General features: G+C 59.9%; 2 protein-coding genes across 2 annotated transcripts in view; one reads left to right on the top strand and one right to left on the bottom strand.

The window, feature by feature from the left end:
• Positions 1 to 2532, top strand: part of LOC116955989 (uncharacterized) — an 83778-nt gene extending 81246 nt beyond the window's left edge. Inside the window, exon 5 of the mRNA XM_076053840.1 lies at positions 2447 to 2532. Within this exon, the coding sequence (XP_075909955.1) occupies positions 2447 to 2532 (86 nt within the window). The remainder of the gene's footprint in view (positions 1 to 2446) is intronic.
• Positions 2533 to 2564: 32 nt separating this feature from the next.
• Positions 2565 to 17198, bottom strand: part of LOC116955990 (uncharacterized) — a 37316-nt gene continuing 22682 nt past the window's right edge. Inside the window, exons 7-18 of the mRNA XM_076053839.1 lie at positions 15687 to 17030; positions 15207 to 15346; positions 13938 to 14202; positions 11739 to 11828; positions 9680 to 9985; positions 8718 to 8888; positions 8053 to 8230; positions 7296 to 7412; positions 6607 to 6858; positions 5760 to 6115; positions 4820 to 4886; positions 2565 to 4488 (exon numbers count right to left, since the gene is read on the bottom strand). Coding sequence (XP_075909954.1) covers positions 4845 to 4886; positions 5760 to 6115; positions 6607 to 6858; positions 7296 to 7412; positions 8053 to 8230; positions 8718 to 8888; positions 9680 to 9985; positions 11739 to 11828; positions 13938 to 14202; positions 15207 to 15346; positions 15687 to 17030 — 3261 coding nt within the window. The 3' untranslated portion in view covers positions 2565 to 4488; positions 4820 to 4844. The remainder of the gene's footprint in view (positions 4489 to 4819; positions 4887 to 5759; positions 6116 to 6606; positions 6859 to 7295; positions 7413 to 8052; positions 8231 to 8717; positions 8889 to 9679; positions 9986 to 11738; positions 11829 to 13937; positions 14203 to 15206; positions 15347 to 15686; positions 17031 to 17198) is intronic.

Raw genomic sequence — 17198 nt, 5'->3', positions numbered from 1 at the left:
GGTCTCTGACATTGGTGGTGGGTTTCTTTGGGTTGAGGATGTCCATGTGTCGGGGGGGGGGGGGGCTTGTCGGTTGGGGGAGGGGCTTGTCGGTTGGGGGGGAGCTTGTCGGTTGGGGGAGGGGATTGTCGGTTGGGGGGGGAGCTTGTCGGTTGAGGGGGGGGGCTTGTCGGTTGAGGGGGGGCTTGTCGGTTGGGGGAGGGGCTTGTCGGTTGAGGGGGGAGCTTGTCGGTTGAGGGGCGGGCTTGTCGGTTGAGGGGGGCTTGTCGGTTGAGGGGGGGCTTGTCGGTTAGGAGGGGAGCTTGTCGGTTGAGGGGGGGGGGGCTTGTCGGTTGAGGGGGGCCTTGTCGGTTGAGGGGGGGCTTGTCGGTTGAGGGGGGCTTGTCGGTTGAGGGGGGGCTTGTCGGTTGGGGGAGGGGCTTGTCGGTTGAGGGGGGAGCTTGTCGGTTGAGGGGGGGGCTTGTCGGTTGAGGGGGGCTTGTCGGTTGAGGGGGGGCTTGTCGGTTGAGGGGGGGCTTGTCGGTTAGGAGGGGAGCTTGTCGGTTGAGGGGGGGGCTTGTCGGTTGAGGGGGGGCCTTGTCGGTTGAGGGGGGGGCTTGTCGGTTGAGGGGGGCTTGTCGGTTGAGGGGGGGCTTGTCGGTTGAGGGGGGGGGGCTTGTCGGTTGGGTGAGGGGCTTGTCGGTTGGGGGGGAGCTTGTCGGTTGGGGGAGGGGATTGTCGGTTGGGGGGGGAGCTTGTCGGTTGAGGGGGGGGGCTTGTCGGTTGAGGGGGGGCTTGTCGGTTGGGGGAGGGGCTTGTCGGTTGAGGGGGGAGCTTGTCGGTTGAGGGGGGGGCTTGTCGGTTGAGGGAGGCTTGTCGGTTAGGAGGGGAGCTTGTCGGTTGAGGGGGGGGGGCTTGTCGGTTGAGGGGGGCCTTGTCGGTTGAGGGGGGGGCTTGTCGGTTGAGGGGGGGGGCTTGTCGGTTGAGGGGGGCTTGTCGGTTGAGGGGGGGCTTGTCGGTTGAGGGGGAGGGGGCTTGTCGGTTGAGGGGAGCTGGTCGGTTGAGGGGGAGGGGGCTTGTCGGTTGAGGGGGGGCTTGTCGGTTGAGGGGGGCGCTTGTCGGTTGAAGGGGGGCTTGTCGGTTGAGGGGGGGGCTTGTCGGTTGAGGGGGGGGCTTGTCGGTTGGGGGGGGGCTTGTCGGTTGAGGGGGGCTTGTCGGTTGAGGGGGGGCTTGTCGGTTGAGGGGGGGGGGGCTTGTCGGTTAGGAGGGGAGCTTGTCGGTTGAGGGGGGGGCTTGTCGGTTGAGGGAGGGGGGCTTGTCGGTTGAGGGGGGGCTTGTCGGTTGAGGGGTGGGGGCTTGTTGGTTGAGGGGAGCTGGTCGGTTGAGGGGGAGGGGGCTTGTCGGTTGAGGGGGGGCTTGTCGGTTGAGGGGGGGGGCTTGTCGGTTGAGGGGGGGGACTTGTCGGTTGAGGGGGGCTTGTCGGTTGAGGGGGGGGCTTGTCGGTTGGGGGGGCTTGTCGGTTGAGGGGGGGGCTTGTCGGTTGAGGGGGGGCTTGTCGGTTGGGGGAGGGGATTGTCGGTTGGGGGGGGGCTTGTCGGTTGGGGGGGGCTTGTCGGTTGAGGGGGGGCTTGTCGGTTGGGGGAGGGGATTGTCGGTTGGGGGGGGGGCTTGTCGGTTGGGGGTGGCTTGTCGGTTGGGGGGGGGCTTGTCGGTTGGGGGTATGTTCGTTCTTCTGGTATTGGTGTAGTTCGTCTCATGTCCACCAGAGGGCGACACGTGACCACAACACAGAGGGCAGCAGAGTCCGACACGAGCCACCAACCCGACACGTGACCACGACACAGCGGGGCAGCAGCAACTCCACGTTCCGAACTTGGCGAGCTCTTTAATAACCGGGCACAGAACGACAAGGGGGGGGGGGGGCTTGTCGGTTGAGGGGGGGGGGCTTGTCGGTTGAGGGGGGGCTTGTCGGTTAGGAGGGGAGCTTGTCGGTTGAGGGGGGGGCTTGTCGGTTGAGGGGGGGGGCTTGTCGGTTGAGGGGGGGGGCTTGTCGGTTGAGGGGGGGCTTGTCGGTTGAGGGGGGGCTTGTCGGTTGAGGGGGGCTTGTTGGTTGAGGGGAGCTTGTCGGTTGAGGGGGAGGGGGCTTGTCGGTTGAGGGGGGGCTTGTCGGTTGAGGGGGGGGGCTTGTCGGTTGAGGGGGGGGGGCTTGTCGGTTGAGGGGGCGGGCTTGTCGGTTGAGGGGGGGCTTGTCGGTTGAGGGGGGGGCTTGTCGGTTGAGGGGGGGCTTGTCGGTTGGGGGAGGGGATTGTCGGTTGGGGGGGGGGCTTGTCGGTTGGGGGGGGGCTTGTCGGTTGAGGGGGGGGGCTTGTCGGTTGAGGGGGGGCTTGTCGGTTGGGGGAGGGGATTGTCGGTTGGGGGGGGGGGCTTGTCGTTTGGGGGTATGTTCGTTCTTCTGGTATTGGTGTAGTTCGTCTCATGTCCACCAGAGGGCGACACGTGACCACAACACAGAGGGCAGCAGAGTCCGACACGAGCCACCAACCCGACACGTGACCACGACACAGCGGGGCAGCAGCAACTCCACGTTCCGAACTTGGCGAGCACTTTAATAACCGGGCACAGAACGACAAAAGAGTTTGATTTCTTTACATGAACTTGCAAAGTCAGTGCAATGGGTCGGCAATAACAAACAGCAACAGAAATGCCCGCATTTGTCGGCTACACGGGAACACGTCGTCGTGACGAAAGATGCTCGGACGCTGTGAACACGCTGGGAGTGCTTTCCCAGATGACGGATTTGATTCCCCGACACAGGCCCACGGCGGAGTGACACTCAACATCTCCACATACACACACACACAAAAAACCCCGAGCCGCGTTGCTGCCACGTTAATTAACACGCGCTCACTTCACGAAACGCGTAAACAAACTCCCACCAACAAAGGAAGCGAAAGTGTACCGGATCGGCAGGTGTCCGCGTAGACATCGCGTGCTGCAATGCCGAACGCGTCGCAGCCACACACCTCGGGGCCAACGGGCCACGCAAGGTCAACGTAACGCGACCCCCACCCCCCCCCCGTCCGTCCGCCCCCTGAAGACCCCCTGATCACCTGCGCCTGACAGCGGAGTCATCAAGGCTCCCCTTACACACCACCACCAACCCTCCCCCCCCCCCCCCAAACACTAAGAACCAGTGCCGGATGATCCTCGTAGCGAAAGTGGCTACAAATGTAGCTACGGGCACCGCACTTTCAAGGGCCCACGCGCGAAATGCTTTGAAGCTATCAATTCCGGTTCAGTGATTCTGCACTTGCTCTATTACTATAGTACTATACCGCCTTCGACGTTTACGGACTGGGTGTTCAAGGTTAGCGATTTGTCGCATTATCTGGCTGTAGAGCAAATGAAACAATACAATTACTTTACCGTTCAAGTAACAAATTTGTGTTTTCATATTTACGTGTTCTTTTTGGTAACTTTGGGCCCCTTCATAACAACACATGCTACAGGCCCCGCACTAGCTTCATCCGGCACCGCTGGGCACACCACTTTATTTACACGGACATGGCTTCCTTCAAGGGTGGGTCAATTCGAGGTGCCGTGGGGGTAACGTTTCCATTTGACGGTCGTTTCATCTCAAACCCCCACCACCCCCGTACCCCCGACACGTGCATGCCCACGGAGTGAGTTACAATGGTGGACGGGCAATGGTGGCTCAATCACCCCCTAGCCACCAGCCTTTAATCTCAAGCCACTTACTTTACATGCAATGTTACTGGCCGCTTGTTTCAAAAGCAGATTTAACATGGGGGGTTGTGGTGGCAGTGTCACAATGCCCCTTCCACTAACTGGCTTTGAACTAATCGCCAACACACGCGCATGCACGGTGGTGGTGGTGTCACAATGCCCCTTCCACTAACTGGCGTTGAACCTATCCCCAACACACGGCAGTGCGTGGTGGCGGTGGTGGCGGCGGCGGGGGCAGCGGGGGCAGCAGTTGCGTCAGAGCTTTCGGAGAGACGAGCGACGGACAAAACGTTAAGTGCTAACGTTCAAGGGAATCGTAAAACTCTTTAAATAAACGCAAGACGATTCAAATATATATTATAAAGACAGTTACTGTGAGGAACAAGGGTTGCTTTAAAATTATATAAAAGTGAAACACCTGACATACTGCAATGGACGAGCTAATAAATGCCACTGCTACAATGCGGGATATTTAAAGCCACCCTTTTTGATGAAGTGCAGCCGACCTTGGCAATTAATTTAGAGCAAGTACCACAATGTCGTATTGCACTTTGCACGATAGTGGCCGATGCAGTGCTCGCGTGGGAACCAAGAAACGACAATGCCTCTTTCCCCCGCGCCCACCATTGCCCCCATTTTGTGAATTAACGGCGACTGCAGCGGACGCCGATGGCACAAGGACGGTGGAAATGTGTAAACACGTCTTCAGGCACTCCGTCCACATGCCCTCCCGACGCCTCATCTCTCCAGCGCAGTGGAAACCTGGGAGGGGGGAGGGGGGGGGCGTGACGGAGCGGAGGGGGGCGACCAACAAACGGTGAGGGAAGGTGATGCGCCAAGACGTCATCAATTTCGCTTTCACCGAATTCGCGGGTTCGCGGAGATTTTGCCCGCCGCTTCCCCTCGACTAGCTTTTCATCCGGCCCCCATCTCTCCGCCGTCACTATCACGCCCGTCGTTGTGCCGTTCCTCGATTCCTCGCGAAGCGCCCTCGGGCGTCTAAAATTCCGCCGGGCAAAGAGATGAGCGTGAAATCGAGGTCTCCCAAAGGAAAAAGAAACACGGCAAAAAGGGGGTGGTGGTGTCTTCTCACTTGGGAGCAGGAAGGTGGGAGGGTGTCACAAGAGCGTCGATGGGCTGCACGGGAAGCCGTCTCCCTTCTGAAAAAGGGAGATGGAGGCAACACAATTCTCAGAGCGCCCAGTCGCCAGATACCTCTTGAAGGTCGAGGGGGGGGGGGGGAAGCCCTGGTGTTGCTTCACAACACTTCTAATAATAATAATAGTAATGCAAATTTTGATTTAAAGCTTTCGTGACTGCAGTAATTCATATTCTTAGCTCTTTCGGTAAAGTCACGTTGAAGGGAAACAATAAAATAATAAAATATATATAAAACAATACAAATTCTCACGACGTTTCGACCATAACACAAACGGTCAGCATCAGGTGATGATGACCGTTTGTGTTATGGTCGAAACGTCGTGAGAATTTTTATTGTTTTATATATATTTTATTATTTTATTGTTTCCCTTCAACGTGACTTTACCGAAAGAGCTAAGAATATAATAGTAATGCATTTTACTTATTATGGCGCTCTTCCCACGCTCAAGGCACCGAACAGTAAAACAAATATTCAATATTATACATACTAAAAAAAAAATTGCCACATGAAAAAAAACAACGGCATACGTATGAAACGTAAGGGCAGCATGGAGAATTCAAGGGACGGAATATACAAGGTGGGAGGGTAGAGCAGGGAATTCAAGCCAGACGGTAAGACCTTTTGAACGGATGAGTTTTTGAGACTTAAAGGTGGAGATTGACTCGGCGGATCTGATCTCAATTGGCAGTGTGCTCCATTGCCTGGTGGGCAACTGCTAGGGGAGGCCCTTCTGGTTACAAGGCCCTCTTCCTAACAGGAGCTCTAGGATACGAGCAACTCTTAACAGGAGTGGATCGTGGCCCACGCTGGCCAAACAATCAAATAACTGTGGACAAATAAGACAGGACCGACAGTCTGAGCTTCTCCTCACCTTGTCACCGTTACGCCGAGAAGCGTCGTCCTCCTGCCAGCGCGTGCCCTCTGCCCGGTTGCCACGGGGGCCATAACGCGCGCCGCCCTCGGGAGCGCCGCTCGCCCGCAGGGCCCGGCAGCGCGGCCCGCGGCCCGCGGCGAGGGCCTGCAATTCGTCGCCCGACGACGCCGGGGATGGCGGCGCGCCGGGCGGGCCGAGCCCTCGCCCGGGGAAGGGGCCGAGAGGGGCTCGGGCGAGAGGCGGAGGGGCGCCCCCCTCCTCGGCAGGGGCGTCGTACAGGAAGCGCGAGCTGCAGCCGCTGTCGCCGCTGCCGCTGGACGTGCACTGCGACAGCGAGTCTGTGCTGGCGGTGGCTGCAAGAGAAGCGTGCGCTGCTTGCTCCTCGTGTGTGCGTGCCCACACACACAAGCTGCTTACTCCTCGTGTGTGTGTACGTGCGCGCAAACGCGGGAATTTTGCAACACTCCTTTTGGCAGAGGTTAGCGTGACCCCCGTACGGCACAAGATCACCTGGCACCTGACTTGCGAGCGGACACGAGTCTGCCGGTATGGGGCCGAGACCGCAACGTGTAACACCAATTCACTAATCTGCAGCGTACTTTGAACTTGGACGCCACACACAATGGGCCTACTCCTGCACCCTGCACGTAACGCCCACCGAGGCCGAAGCCGTCGGCAGGTGGTTTTTCTACAATTGATACGCACACGGCAGCATTAACCAGGGAGGCCGCTCTGCCCTCGAACCGCAAACCTCCGCTGCTGGCGCGCTACCGCAGGGCCATGTCACCAACACAGTAGCGGTGGCGAGTGCGTTGGTGGGGGGGGGGGGGCCCACTGCTCTCACCCACGGACGGCTGGCTGCCCGTTTCCGGCTCCGTCGCGTCCTCCTCCTCCTGGATGCAGGACTGGAACTCGCTGGTGGCGGCCGCCATCCGCCCGGGGCTGACCAAGGGACCGCCGCCGACGGGGCCCACGCAGGAGTAGGGGCCGCCGAACGCCTGGCCGCCCGTCTGCGACAGGAAGGCGGGGCGGTGCGGCGAGGTCTGGCCCGAGTGGTCGAAGGACGACACGGCAATGGAGGCTCGCGACCGCGTCCCTGGAGAAAAATGCGCCGCGTCAAAAGGGGCGGGGGCGGGGGGAGCCCCCCCGGAAGGCACGCCGGGCCACATTCACTCGTTGTTACGACTCTTCTTGCTCGCACGGGGGAAAGCCCGGCTGAGCCTCGGCTCTTCGGGTGGCGGGGGGGGCTCCTGTGATCGTGCCAGGATTGTCCGCAATATCTCGCCCCCCCCCCCCCCCGCCGCCGCCCCCCCCCACCCCACCACCCACCCCATTTTGTGTGGCTAAGATGCCTGCCAATGATGCCGCTTGTGGGAGAAAAAAGATTTCCAAGGCCCGACCCACAGATGACCCCACAGGCCGTCGACCGCTCGCGACATTTCACGAAAACGTGAGCGGGAGAAGCGCGGGGGCGTCTGTAAGAGCCGCGGGTGGTGTCGGGGGAGAGAGGGGAGGGGGGGGGGCGACTCTCACCACGGCCCCTGGTGAAGAAGTCGATGGCGCGGTCGCTGATGGCCGCGGCGCTGGGCCGGATGTCCATGAAGGGCTTCCCCCCCACGCCCATGCAGGACAGTTCCTGCATGCGCACCTCTGCAGGGGGGGGGGGCAGGGGGGGGGGCGACAACGACCGTGGACCCATTTTTGGTTCTCATTCATCGGAGCCGGGAGAAAAACTAAAATGCAAGAACCTCATCGGTACCGAGTCGTCTCCCATAAGGCCGCGGCGGGAGGGCGCGTGGCACGGTTTCGCACCAGCTATCCTCCGCGTTGAGTACAGTGTCTTTAATTTAAAGAACGCCGCTACTACGCCTCTCGAAACAAAATTAACCCCGAACGGGGCTTGCGCGTTCCGAGCTTCGGCGGTGAACGGGGACAAAAACCGTGCAACTTGCAGACGTCTCGGGACGGGAAAAGGTGAAGACTCATCTGGATAGCAGCGATCACCGATTGCCAGCTGCGCTGCCATGCCTCAGTCGGCCGAAAAACTTCAACGTGGCCAAATGTGGTTCTTTTGAGCTGGTGATCTGGACAAGGCTTTTGCACATGCCACGTCGCGCACGCACACGTGTGTGTGCGCGTGTGTTCTTAGATTCGTTTTCTTGGTACTGCGCCGATTTCTGGCTCCATTCACAGATGACAATTTGTCGACAAACGCTCGGCAGCTCCTCCCACCGCTGACAAACGCTCGGGACCTGCTTGCTGCTGGCGAAGGGCGTTGTACTGTACTCACGGCGGTTCCGCGTCGCCTGCTGCCACAGGATGCGCGACAAGTCCCTCGTCCACGCCAGCTTGAGCTCGGGCGTCGGCGCTTGCAGCACGAACGCGTCGCTCGACTTCCGGCGGCGGAACCAGATCTCGAAGCGCAGCCCTTCCTCGCCCAAGCTCTCGGTGAGCCCCAGCTCCGCCGTCTGCCGGGTTTCACGTCGTCATCGCATCGTCACCAACCTCGTCGGCGCGCAGTCGAACCACAATTGCGGCCAACGGGCAAGCGCCACGCGCCGCCGACCGTGCGGCCGTTTCGTTCCGTTTCCTACAATCCGGGAACTGGGACTTTCGTCGCACGCAACACAGGGGGAGGGGGCAGGACCGGCTCCACCCAGAGGTTTACATCTTCCCCGCCTGACGGCAGTCACGGACGACCCTGGCCACCCAGGGTCAAGCTCTCGCCGCCCAGTTGACCCCGTTTGACACCGAGCAACATTTCAAGCGCGTTTTCGTTTCACCGGTTTAAACTCGAGAGGCCAGGATGGGGCCCGGCGTCGCCAGCTCGGTTATAAGGAGCCCCGGGACCACCGAACCAAATTCACTCTGCTTGGCGCTATTATGGTGGGGGGGGGGGGTTAAACCCCCCACCTCCCCCCTCCCCCACCGGCCTTGCCGGGCCTGGTGCCGCACCTTAAAGGAGCTCTTGTACGCGTATACATCCTGCACTCCCTCGGCACGCTTCGTCTTGCTGAAGAGCACCAGCTCCTGGAAGAGGAACACCCTGCGCTGCATCTTCTTGCGTCCGTGCCACACCACAAACTCCTCCTGACGCAGCAACTGGCCCTGCTCTTTGAGATTCACCTGCAAGCGCACGCGAAAAAACGACAAAGATTCAACCCCCCCCCCACCACACCAGACTGTTGGGGCAAGTACTGTTAGCGAGCAGCACCCAATGCTATGCCGCACTGTTGGCACACGAGGGGTTGGGTCGGCCGGCACCGCGCCCGGCCGCCTTTGTCTCCCCAGTGGTGATGTTTACACACGGCACCGGGTACTCCTTTCAGGCCGAATCAACCATAGGGGGTGGCCCAAGAACGGTTTCAGATCTACGTCCCTGGCGCTGACTGTGAGCAGGAAGTGAAGTCGTGTCGCCGGGCTCATAGCGCAGCGCGCGAACCGTTGCTGCGGCGCTGCTGCTGTTCCCCACAAACGCACACAGACGTGGTAGATGCCTTGAAGAGCCCAGGCGGGTGTGGGGTGTATCTGCAAATCGGCAACTCTCAGACAAAGCGACCGAACGGCTAAATCACGAGCGGGCGAATCTCGTGGAGTTGCTAGTCATAGGTGGCAAGTCCGAAACTATGAACTCTTTTTAATTTTAACCAGGTAAGGCCCACAGAGCTTTTTGGCTCTTTTTCAGAAGTGACCTTGGCCGTCACAAATGATAGCCCAACCAAAGTGGCTTGGCATCGTGTGGAAATTTACAGCAGCCACACACTCGAAGTGCCCGTTTCTAAATGCGGAGTGAGAAACCGCAGAGGATGCGGAGAAAAATCCGACCTCCTGCACACCAGGCGAGGTAGTTAACATCTCATAGCCACCGTGGTGGCATGGTGGGGGAGGCGGGGGGCGGGGGGGGGGGTGGTACTCACGTCACACTCGCGGATGGCGTCCATGGCCAGCAGGTCGTTTCCGTGCCGCAGCTGGAACTTGACGAGATCCAGCGCGGCGCGCAGCTCATCCAGGTCCTGCTCGGAGGCGGCGCCGGCGGCGGCGGCGGCGGGGGGGCCATCCGGGAGGGGGGAGGAGGCCCCCCCGCCAACTCGGCCCGCCGACTCTGCTCCCGCGCTCTCCTTGATCATGTCGCGCAGCAGCAGCGCGTACTTGCTCATGCGCTGGATGGGCTTGAGGAGGTAAGAGGCCAGGTCCATCTTGTCCTCCAGCTCCAGCTGCTTCCGCTGCGCACGCGCGACGACGGACAGCGCACCGGTCGACGGGTCCACGAGCAGGCCGCCGCGCCCGTTGCACACGCCCCGAGAGCCAGCCACAAAAGACGAGACCCGGCGATGCCTCGCCGGGTCTCGTCAGCAAGGAGCGCAAGCCCCGCCATCGAGTGAGCTCCGGTCACCCTCGCGGCGGCTTTTGACTAGCCGTCCCAACAAAGGCCTGCCCCCCCCCCCCCCCCTTTGTTTCAACTGTCGCTCCTCGAGATCAAATCGGCAAAGTTGGGCGGGTGGCCACGTTCACGTGCTGAACCATTACACCACCGTGCCGGGCTGCGCGCTCGCCTACGCGGTTGTAAAAAGTTTACACGCGGTGATTTCGGTGTATCGGTGCAGCACTACTACTACTACGCCAACTCCGGTCATCCTCGCGGCAAAGACGGTGGTCACCGCATCGCGCGGTGCTTTCAGATGCACTTATGAGGCCGTCTGGAACGCTCTTCCTTCCGACATTAGGAAGCCACTGGAGCTATGCACTTTTACATCAAGATTGAAAACTAATATCTTTAGAGCTGCTTTTTGTGTTTCGTTTGTTGTCCTTCCCCCGCACCGACAATTAGCACGGTTGGCTACGTACGGTGCAAAATAAGTTTTAGATAATTAAAGTAAAAAAACCCTCTTCATCCGTGAAGGCTACGTTCTTGAAAACACTGGCGAATGCAGAATTCGCGAATGCAGATTATCTTGCTTTCCATGGGAAAAAATGGGGTCGCGAATAGGGATTTGGTATACATACTCTTTGGTTCTATTGGGTAAAGTCACGTAGGTGAAAATAAAATAACAAAAATCACGACGTTTCGGCCACAACACAAGCGGCCTTCATCAGGTGAAGGGACGAGACTGTCTGGAGGACAGCGCTGGAGTGGAAGAAGCCACGCTTAGATCCCGACATTTAAGCTGTGTGAGAAGAAGAAGACCACGGGCTTTGACAAAGGAATTAGCATATAATTTAGCATTGAAATGGCTCATTGAAATAGAATTTGGTATACATTTAGAAAGCCGTGAACATGTGAGAAAATTCGCGAATGCAGAACTCGTGGAGAGAGGGGCACACTGTGCAGGTTTGGGGGCAAGGCTGGCCACTCTTATAAACCCTCTTGGCGCATCTTCGAAACCTAACCTGCGTTTCGCTTAAACTCCCCAATGTGTTTGTGCGGGTTTTTAATTTGCTATTTATTATTATTATTATAAAAACATGTTGAACGGTTGCAGTGCACAGGCTTCTCCCCTCCCCCACGTGACCACCCCCCCCCGCCCCCCACCGAAAACCGACACCTTCAAAGCCGTAAGGGGCAAAGGGAGTCAAGACGCCGTTTCTCGGCTGAACGCAGGGGCGGAGCCAGGATTTCAGGCCGGGGTGACATTCAACAAATGTTAATTTCAAGAATGATTAAGAGAGAGTCAGGCTGTTGAGCCAGACGCCATCGGTTGGCGACACGCTCTGACAACGCAGTTGCACCGCGTCCGCCAGACCGAGCGTCGTACACTTACACGCAGAATGTCACCACCCTGTCACCCCCCCTGGCTGAACGTAACCGTGGCTGGAGACGAAAACGGTCGGGGGAGGGGGGGGGGGAGGATGGCAGGCAGGGGGGGGGGCGGGGGGGGCGGGCTAGCTAACGGCGACCACGCCAGCGAACGGTAGAAGAGCGACGCAAGGAGGTGGGGGGGCTGGCTGGCTCGAGTGGCCGGTGTGCTGGTGGCGTACCCGGAAGAAGGCGATGCCGTGGCTGGCGAGCAGGGCATCGGAGCGCGGCTTGTTTTTGCTGTAGAGGGCGTACATCTCAAACTGCTTCGCCTGCAACGTGGAGGCGCGGGGGGGGTGGGTTGGGGAAGGTGAGGAATAAATCGTTTAGAATTCGTAACGCTGACGTTTTCATTCGATCTGGGACAGACTTAATGATTCGGAGGTGTGTGTGTGTGTGTGTGAGAAACCACAAAGTGGGAAGGCAGCCAGTACTCCCACGAGCAATTTCCCAAGTGAAACTCTATTTCAGAATCTGAAAAAAATATTCAGATTCTGATTCTGATAAAGGCTTCTATAGAATTCAACGTTAAAGGCTCCCATAGACTTCAATGTTGAAGGCTCCCATAGACTCCAATGTTAAAGGCTCCCATAGACTCCAATGTTGAAGGCTCCCATAGACTTCAATATTGAAGGCTCCCATAGACTTCAATGTTGAAGGCTCCCATAGACTTCAACGTTGAAGGCTCCCATGGACTTCAACGTTGAAGGCTCCCATAGACTTCAATGTTAAAGGCTCCCATAGACTTCAACGTTGAAGGCTCCCATAGACTTCAACGTTGAAGGCTACCATAGACTTCAATGTTAAAGGCTCCCATAGACTTCAATGTTAAAGGCTCCCATAGACTTCAACGTAAAAGGCTCCCACAGACTTCAACGTTCAAGGCTCCCATAGACTTCAATGTTAAAGGCTCCCATAGACTCCAATGTCAAAGGCTCCCATAGACTCCAACGTTGAAGGCTCCCATAGACTTCAATATTGAAGGCTCCCATAGACTTCAACGTTGAAGGCTCCCATGGACTTCAACGTTGAAGGCTCCCATAGACTTCAATGTTGAAGGCTCCCATAGACTTCAATGTTGAAGGCTCCCATAGACTTCAACGTTAAAGGCTCCCAAAGACTTCAATGTTGAAGGCTCCCATAGACCTACACTGTGACCCTATATTGGGATGTTTGGCCAGCTCCATTTAAAGAGCGTTTCGTACATGCGGGAGGAAACCGATGCCCTTTGCCATACTTAAACAAAACGACACCGCAAACTACTCAATTTGGATCAAGATCCCCTTATGCGAAACCACCGCGCGGCCGTGTTTGTGACGCACACAGCCGTGCGGTGCCTCCGTGCCCATCGCCCCCCGTGCCGCAGGAACGACAGGGCCTACAAACGCCAAAACGTAGCGAGCCACTGCGATCGCTAATCTAATTGAAAAGTCTGCCTTTTACCGTTTCGCGTGCACAACAGTAGGGTCCGCTCATGCATTATTAAACGGCATCCTGACATTAAAACTGCCTCCGCTTGTGGTCGCCACATCTGCGTGGCCCCTGGAATCAACGAATCCCATTACCCCCTGCCCAGGTGTGGACTACCCCGCCAGGTGTGGCCCAACAATGGCGAGACACAGCCGGATAAAAAAAAGTTGCACGAATAAAAAGGGGGCCTGCTACCCCCCTCCCGCTCCACCCGTGCCCACCGCCCCTGCCCTCCCATCGTCCTTGCCACCCAGGTCAGCCCCGCACCGAGCCAATCGGTGTGCCACAAGCGGCCTTGCTGAGGCTTGCCTGGACAAACGAGCCTCAGCAGCGACTAAGCCATCCGTGAGGCCGCTCTGATCCAGAGTTCACCAGCCAGGCCGCCTCCCGGGTACGTTTCATGTCATCATCGCGGAGCGCTGTGATCCGTGCGCAAATGTAAGTCTCTGGGCAATGTTCGTAGGTAGTTGCCGAGCCATGGGACCAACTGCCACTAGGAGGGGGGTTTACCCCTTTGAAATATGCCGAGATGAGACTGCCCTTTAAAAATATACACGTAGAGAGCAGACGCTCTCCATAATAGAGGTTTCTGAGTTAGTTTGCGTAAATAGAAATCTGTCGTTAAACCCACCACCACCACCACCACCACCCGTCACAACCAATTAGTAAGATTTATCACGTAAATAAAACGTGTCCATTCGTTACTCGTTCAGCACACCGGTGTGTCGGAGAGTAAACCCCACGACATCTACAATTCACTGTTAAGACCTGTACCGCCATCTACGACCGATGGCGGCTTAATAGAGCGCCGCCGGACTGGCGAAGTGCCGCACGACGACGGGAGCTCTTAGCCGCAAAAGGGAAAAAGAGGAAAAAAAAAAAATAATTCCACTCGCGCCGCTTGCACTCACGTGTCGCAGGAAGCAGTGGCTCACGCGCAGCGGGTGCACGGCACACTGCTCCAGCTCGCGCTGGAAGTAGCCCTCGTGGAACAGGAGGATTCCGCGCAGGTTCCCGAACAGCGCGTTCTGGCGGCCGCGCAGCTCCGGCGGCGGGGGCGGCGTCGCGGCGCCCGGGCCGTCGAGCTCCGGCACGTAGTGCTCCACCACGAAGGCCAGCGCCCGCACGTACTCGCGCTCCGTGTCGATCATCTCCGCCACCACGTGCCGTAGCTTGCTGTGGCGGCGGCGGAAAAGAGCGCGAGCGAGACGGGCCGAACGCGAGGTTTTCGGGGGTGTCATCGTGGGACAGACCCCCCCAGGTGCCACGGGTTCACTTGAGGGAGGATGTTCAACCACCACGCCCGCAAGTGACGACAGCAAGCTCGCTCACGAATCCACTCTTGTCGCACCAGCTACTCAAGAACCCACTCGACAACAGTCGTCGTTCGCCACCAGGTGGCGGTGACGTGGATCCTATGCTGGGCTAAGTGCACCTTGAGGCCACGGAAACTGTTGGAAGGTTCGCAAACAGGAGGTCTCGACACCAGCCCAGCTGCCACAGGTTGACTGAGATGACTGGCAGATGCACCACCTGTGCTCCCCACTGTGCCAATGATTACTTGTATTGCCCTGAACAGGCCATTGGTGCTGTTAGCAAGCACCGATAAAGGCCGGCAAGGCGCATGGGCGGGTCGTGTGGCCAGCAGCAAGCCCTTCTTTGTCTCCCCAGCGCAGATATTAACCCACTTCACCAGGTCAGGTTCTGATATAAACTTTACATCGGCCAATAAACCTCATTGCGTGGGTTTGATTCTCGGATAGGGCTATTAGAATCAAACTCGGGTTGACGGGTTCATATGGCAATCTGCAAACCATTGCTTCACCACTCCCTATACACAAAAAATCCTTTATGTAGCCTACACAGGCGGCTGGGGCAAGTGCTGCAAGCGTATTTTTAACCACCCGGCACTCCACAAAGTTTTCCTGAGTGTCGCTCCTCCGCTGTTGTTGGAGGGCGGCTGCCTCCAACTATCCAGTAGCGTCCTTCACGAGCCTCCAAAGAGGCCGATCTTGACACGGCTGATACAGGTCACCGCCAAGGTATTACGGGGTTGATCGACCGAGATGACTGGCAGCTCCACCACCCCCCCCCGCCCCGCTCTCGCACGGTGCCAACCGTGCCACACATACGCACACAAGCGCTCACACGCTGCCCGAGCGAGAGTGTCGCCCACTCACCTCCCGCGGCTGTGGCTCTCCGTCTCGGAGAAGCGGCGCTGCACGGGCGCCACGGGCAGGCTGCCCGAGCGGAGGAGCGCAGGCCGGCGGTGCGTGGGCGACGGCTGCTGACTTGCTGTTTGCTGCTGGTGTTGTTGCTGCTGTCGGGAGCGAAAGACAAGCGGGAAAGAGAATAAATGTAATTTTTAACTTCTTTCGTGCGCCATACGTAGCCGAACAGTGCTAATCGGAGGTTGAGGCGGTGGGGACAAGCTAAACACAAAACGCAGTTCTAAAGAAACAAAGTAACATCGATCACGTGACAAGGGCGATTTCTAATCATCGCATCGGCGGAGCGAGGGTGGGCGAGTTGCGCTCGGTCAACCGCGGGGGGGTCAACGCTGTCGCCCGCGTGGTTTCTCACAGCAGGGTCCCACCAAGGGGAACCGTTGGAAGCCCAGCGACAATAACGACGACCACGACGTCACGACCGCTACTCACGGTAGAGTGCAGGGCGCTGTGCGATGCTGACCGCGGCATGAAGCCGGTCTCCACGGCCACCGTGCTGCCCACCTCCAGCCCTCGGATGTAGAGCCCCGTGTTGCCGTGCCGCAGCACGGGCTCGTCGCGGCGGTACAGACCCACGGCGACGGCGGCGGCGGTGCCGCCCAGCGCCTCCGTGCTGCGCCCGATGCCGGCGTCCACGCTCTGCACCTTGACGAGCCTCCGCAGGGGCGGCCGGGCGCCGCCCAGCTGCTGCTCCCTCTGCCGCGAGCCGCCGGCGTCGGCGCCGCCGCCGCCGCGGGCCGAGGGCGACCTGGCGGGACTCCGCTGCGGCGAGCGCGCCGCGCCGTCGCCGCGGGCGACGGAGCCCCCGTCGATCGACTCGAGGGCGCTCAGGCTCCTGCGCAAATCGGCGGCGGCCGACCGCCCGTCGGTGCGGTCCTCCGCCGCCCGCGAGAGCCTCCGCCTGTCGCGCAGCAGCACCGCCTTGCAGTTGGCGAGGAACGAGTGCGCGTGCTCCAGGGCGAAGCTGCCGCGAGCTTCCCTGCCGCCCTTCCCGCCGTGGCGCGCTTCGCCCGAGTCGTCCCGCGGGTTCGGCCCGCCCGCGGGCGCGCTCAGCAGCCGCCTCTCCCCGCGGCCGGCGAGGAGCGGCGGCGGCGGCGGCGGCGGCGGCCGTTCCGCGGCCAGCCCCCCGGGCTCCGACCGCTCGTCGACGCGCATGTCGTTCACGCTGTAGCACCGCTGCCGGGATTCGCTTCTGGGCGCGGGGCTCGGCGTGCCTGCCTCCTCCGAGTCTCCCGCATCCCCCGGGTCGCCCACCATGCGGTCCGATGTCCAGTACTCCATCCCTTCGAAGACCAAACTCTCCAGCGATTCGCGTTCTTCCCGGCGGGGGTCGCGGCGCGCCCCCGCGGGTTCGTCCGCGCGCGAGCTCCCCGGCGGGCCGTCCGACGCGTCCCCGCCGAACGCGTCGGGCTCCCGGCCGCCCGCCGGCGCCGCGCCGCCTTCCGCTCGGCCGCGCGTGGCGGCAGTCCGGAGGAGCGCCGCCTCCAGCTTGCGCGAGAAGGCCTGGCCGGCCTCGCGACACTTTCCCCGGGCGAAGTGCAGCTGGCGCAGGGCGCCGACGTGGCCGGCGTCGCGCGCCAACCCCCGCGCCACCTCCTCCATCTCCGCAAACTCGGCCGCCGGGATGTCGGGGCTGCGCCGGGAGAGCGCCTCCAAGCGCCTCACCACCGCCACCGCCGCGTCGTGCTTCTCCGAGGCGGTGGCGGCGGCGCCGGCGTCGCGGACGGAGTGCAGCCTCGCCAGCCCGCGGATCCGCTCCAAGGACCACGCGTACGCCTGGGGGGGGGGGGGGGGGGGGGCGGGGGGGCGGGGTGGGGGGCGGAAGAGCGATTAGGACAAAACTCGTGCGGTCGTATTTGCAAATATTCCTCTTTGCCCCGGCGTGCGTTGGCCAAGTTTGATGGAATACCCTGCCTTTCGACTGCGCGAGTCCCTAACAGCGAC

Source organism: Petromyzon marinus, chromosome 63 (genome assembly GCF_048934315.1).
Source record: "Petromyzon marinus isolate PM22_M1 ecotype Great Lakes invasive population chromosome 63, UKy_Petmar_22M1.pri1.0, whole genome shotgun sequence".
Taxonomy (NCBI): Eukaryota; Metazoa; Chordata; class Hyperoartia; order Petromyzontiformes; family Petromyzontidae; genus Petromyzon; species Petromyzon marinus.
Note: the sequence above shows the minus strand (reverse complement) of the source record. Positions and strands in the feature narration are given on the sequence as shown.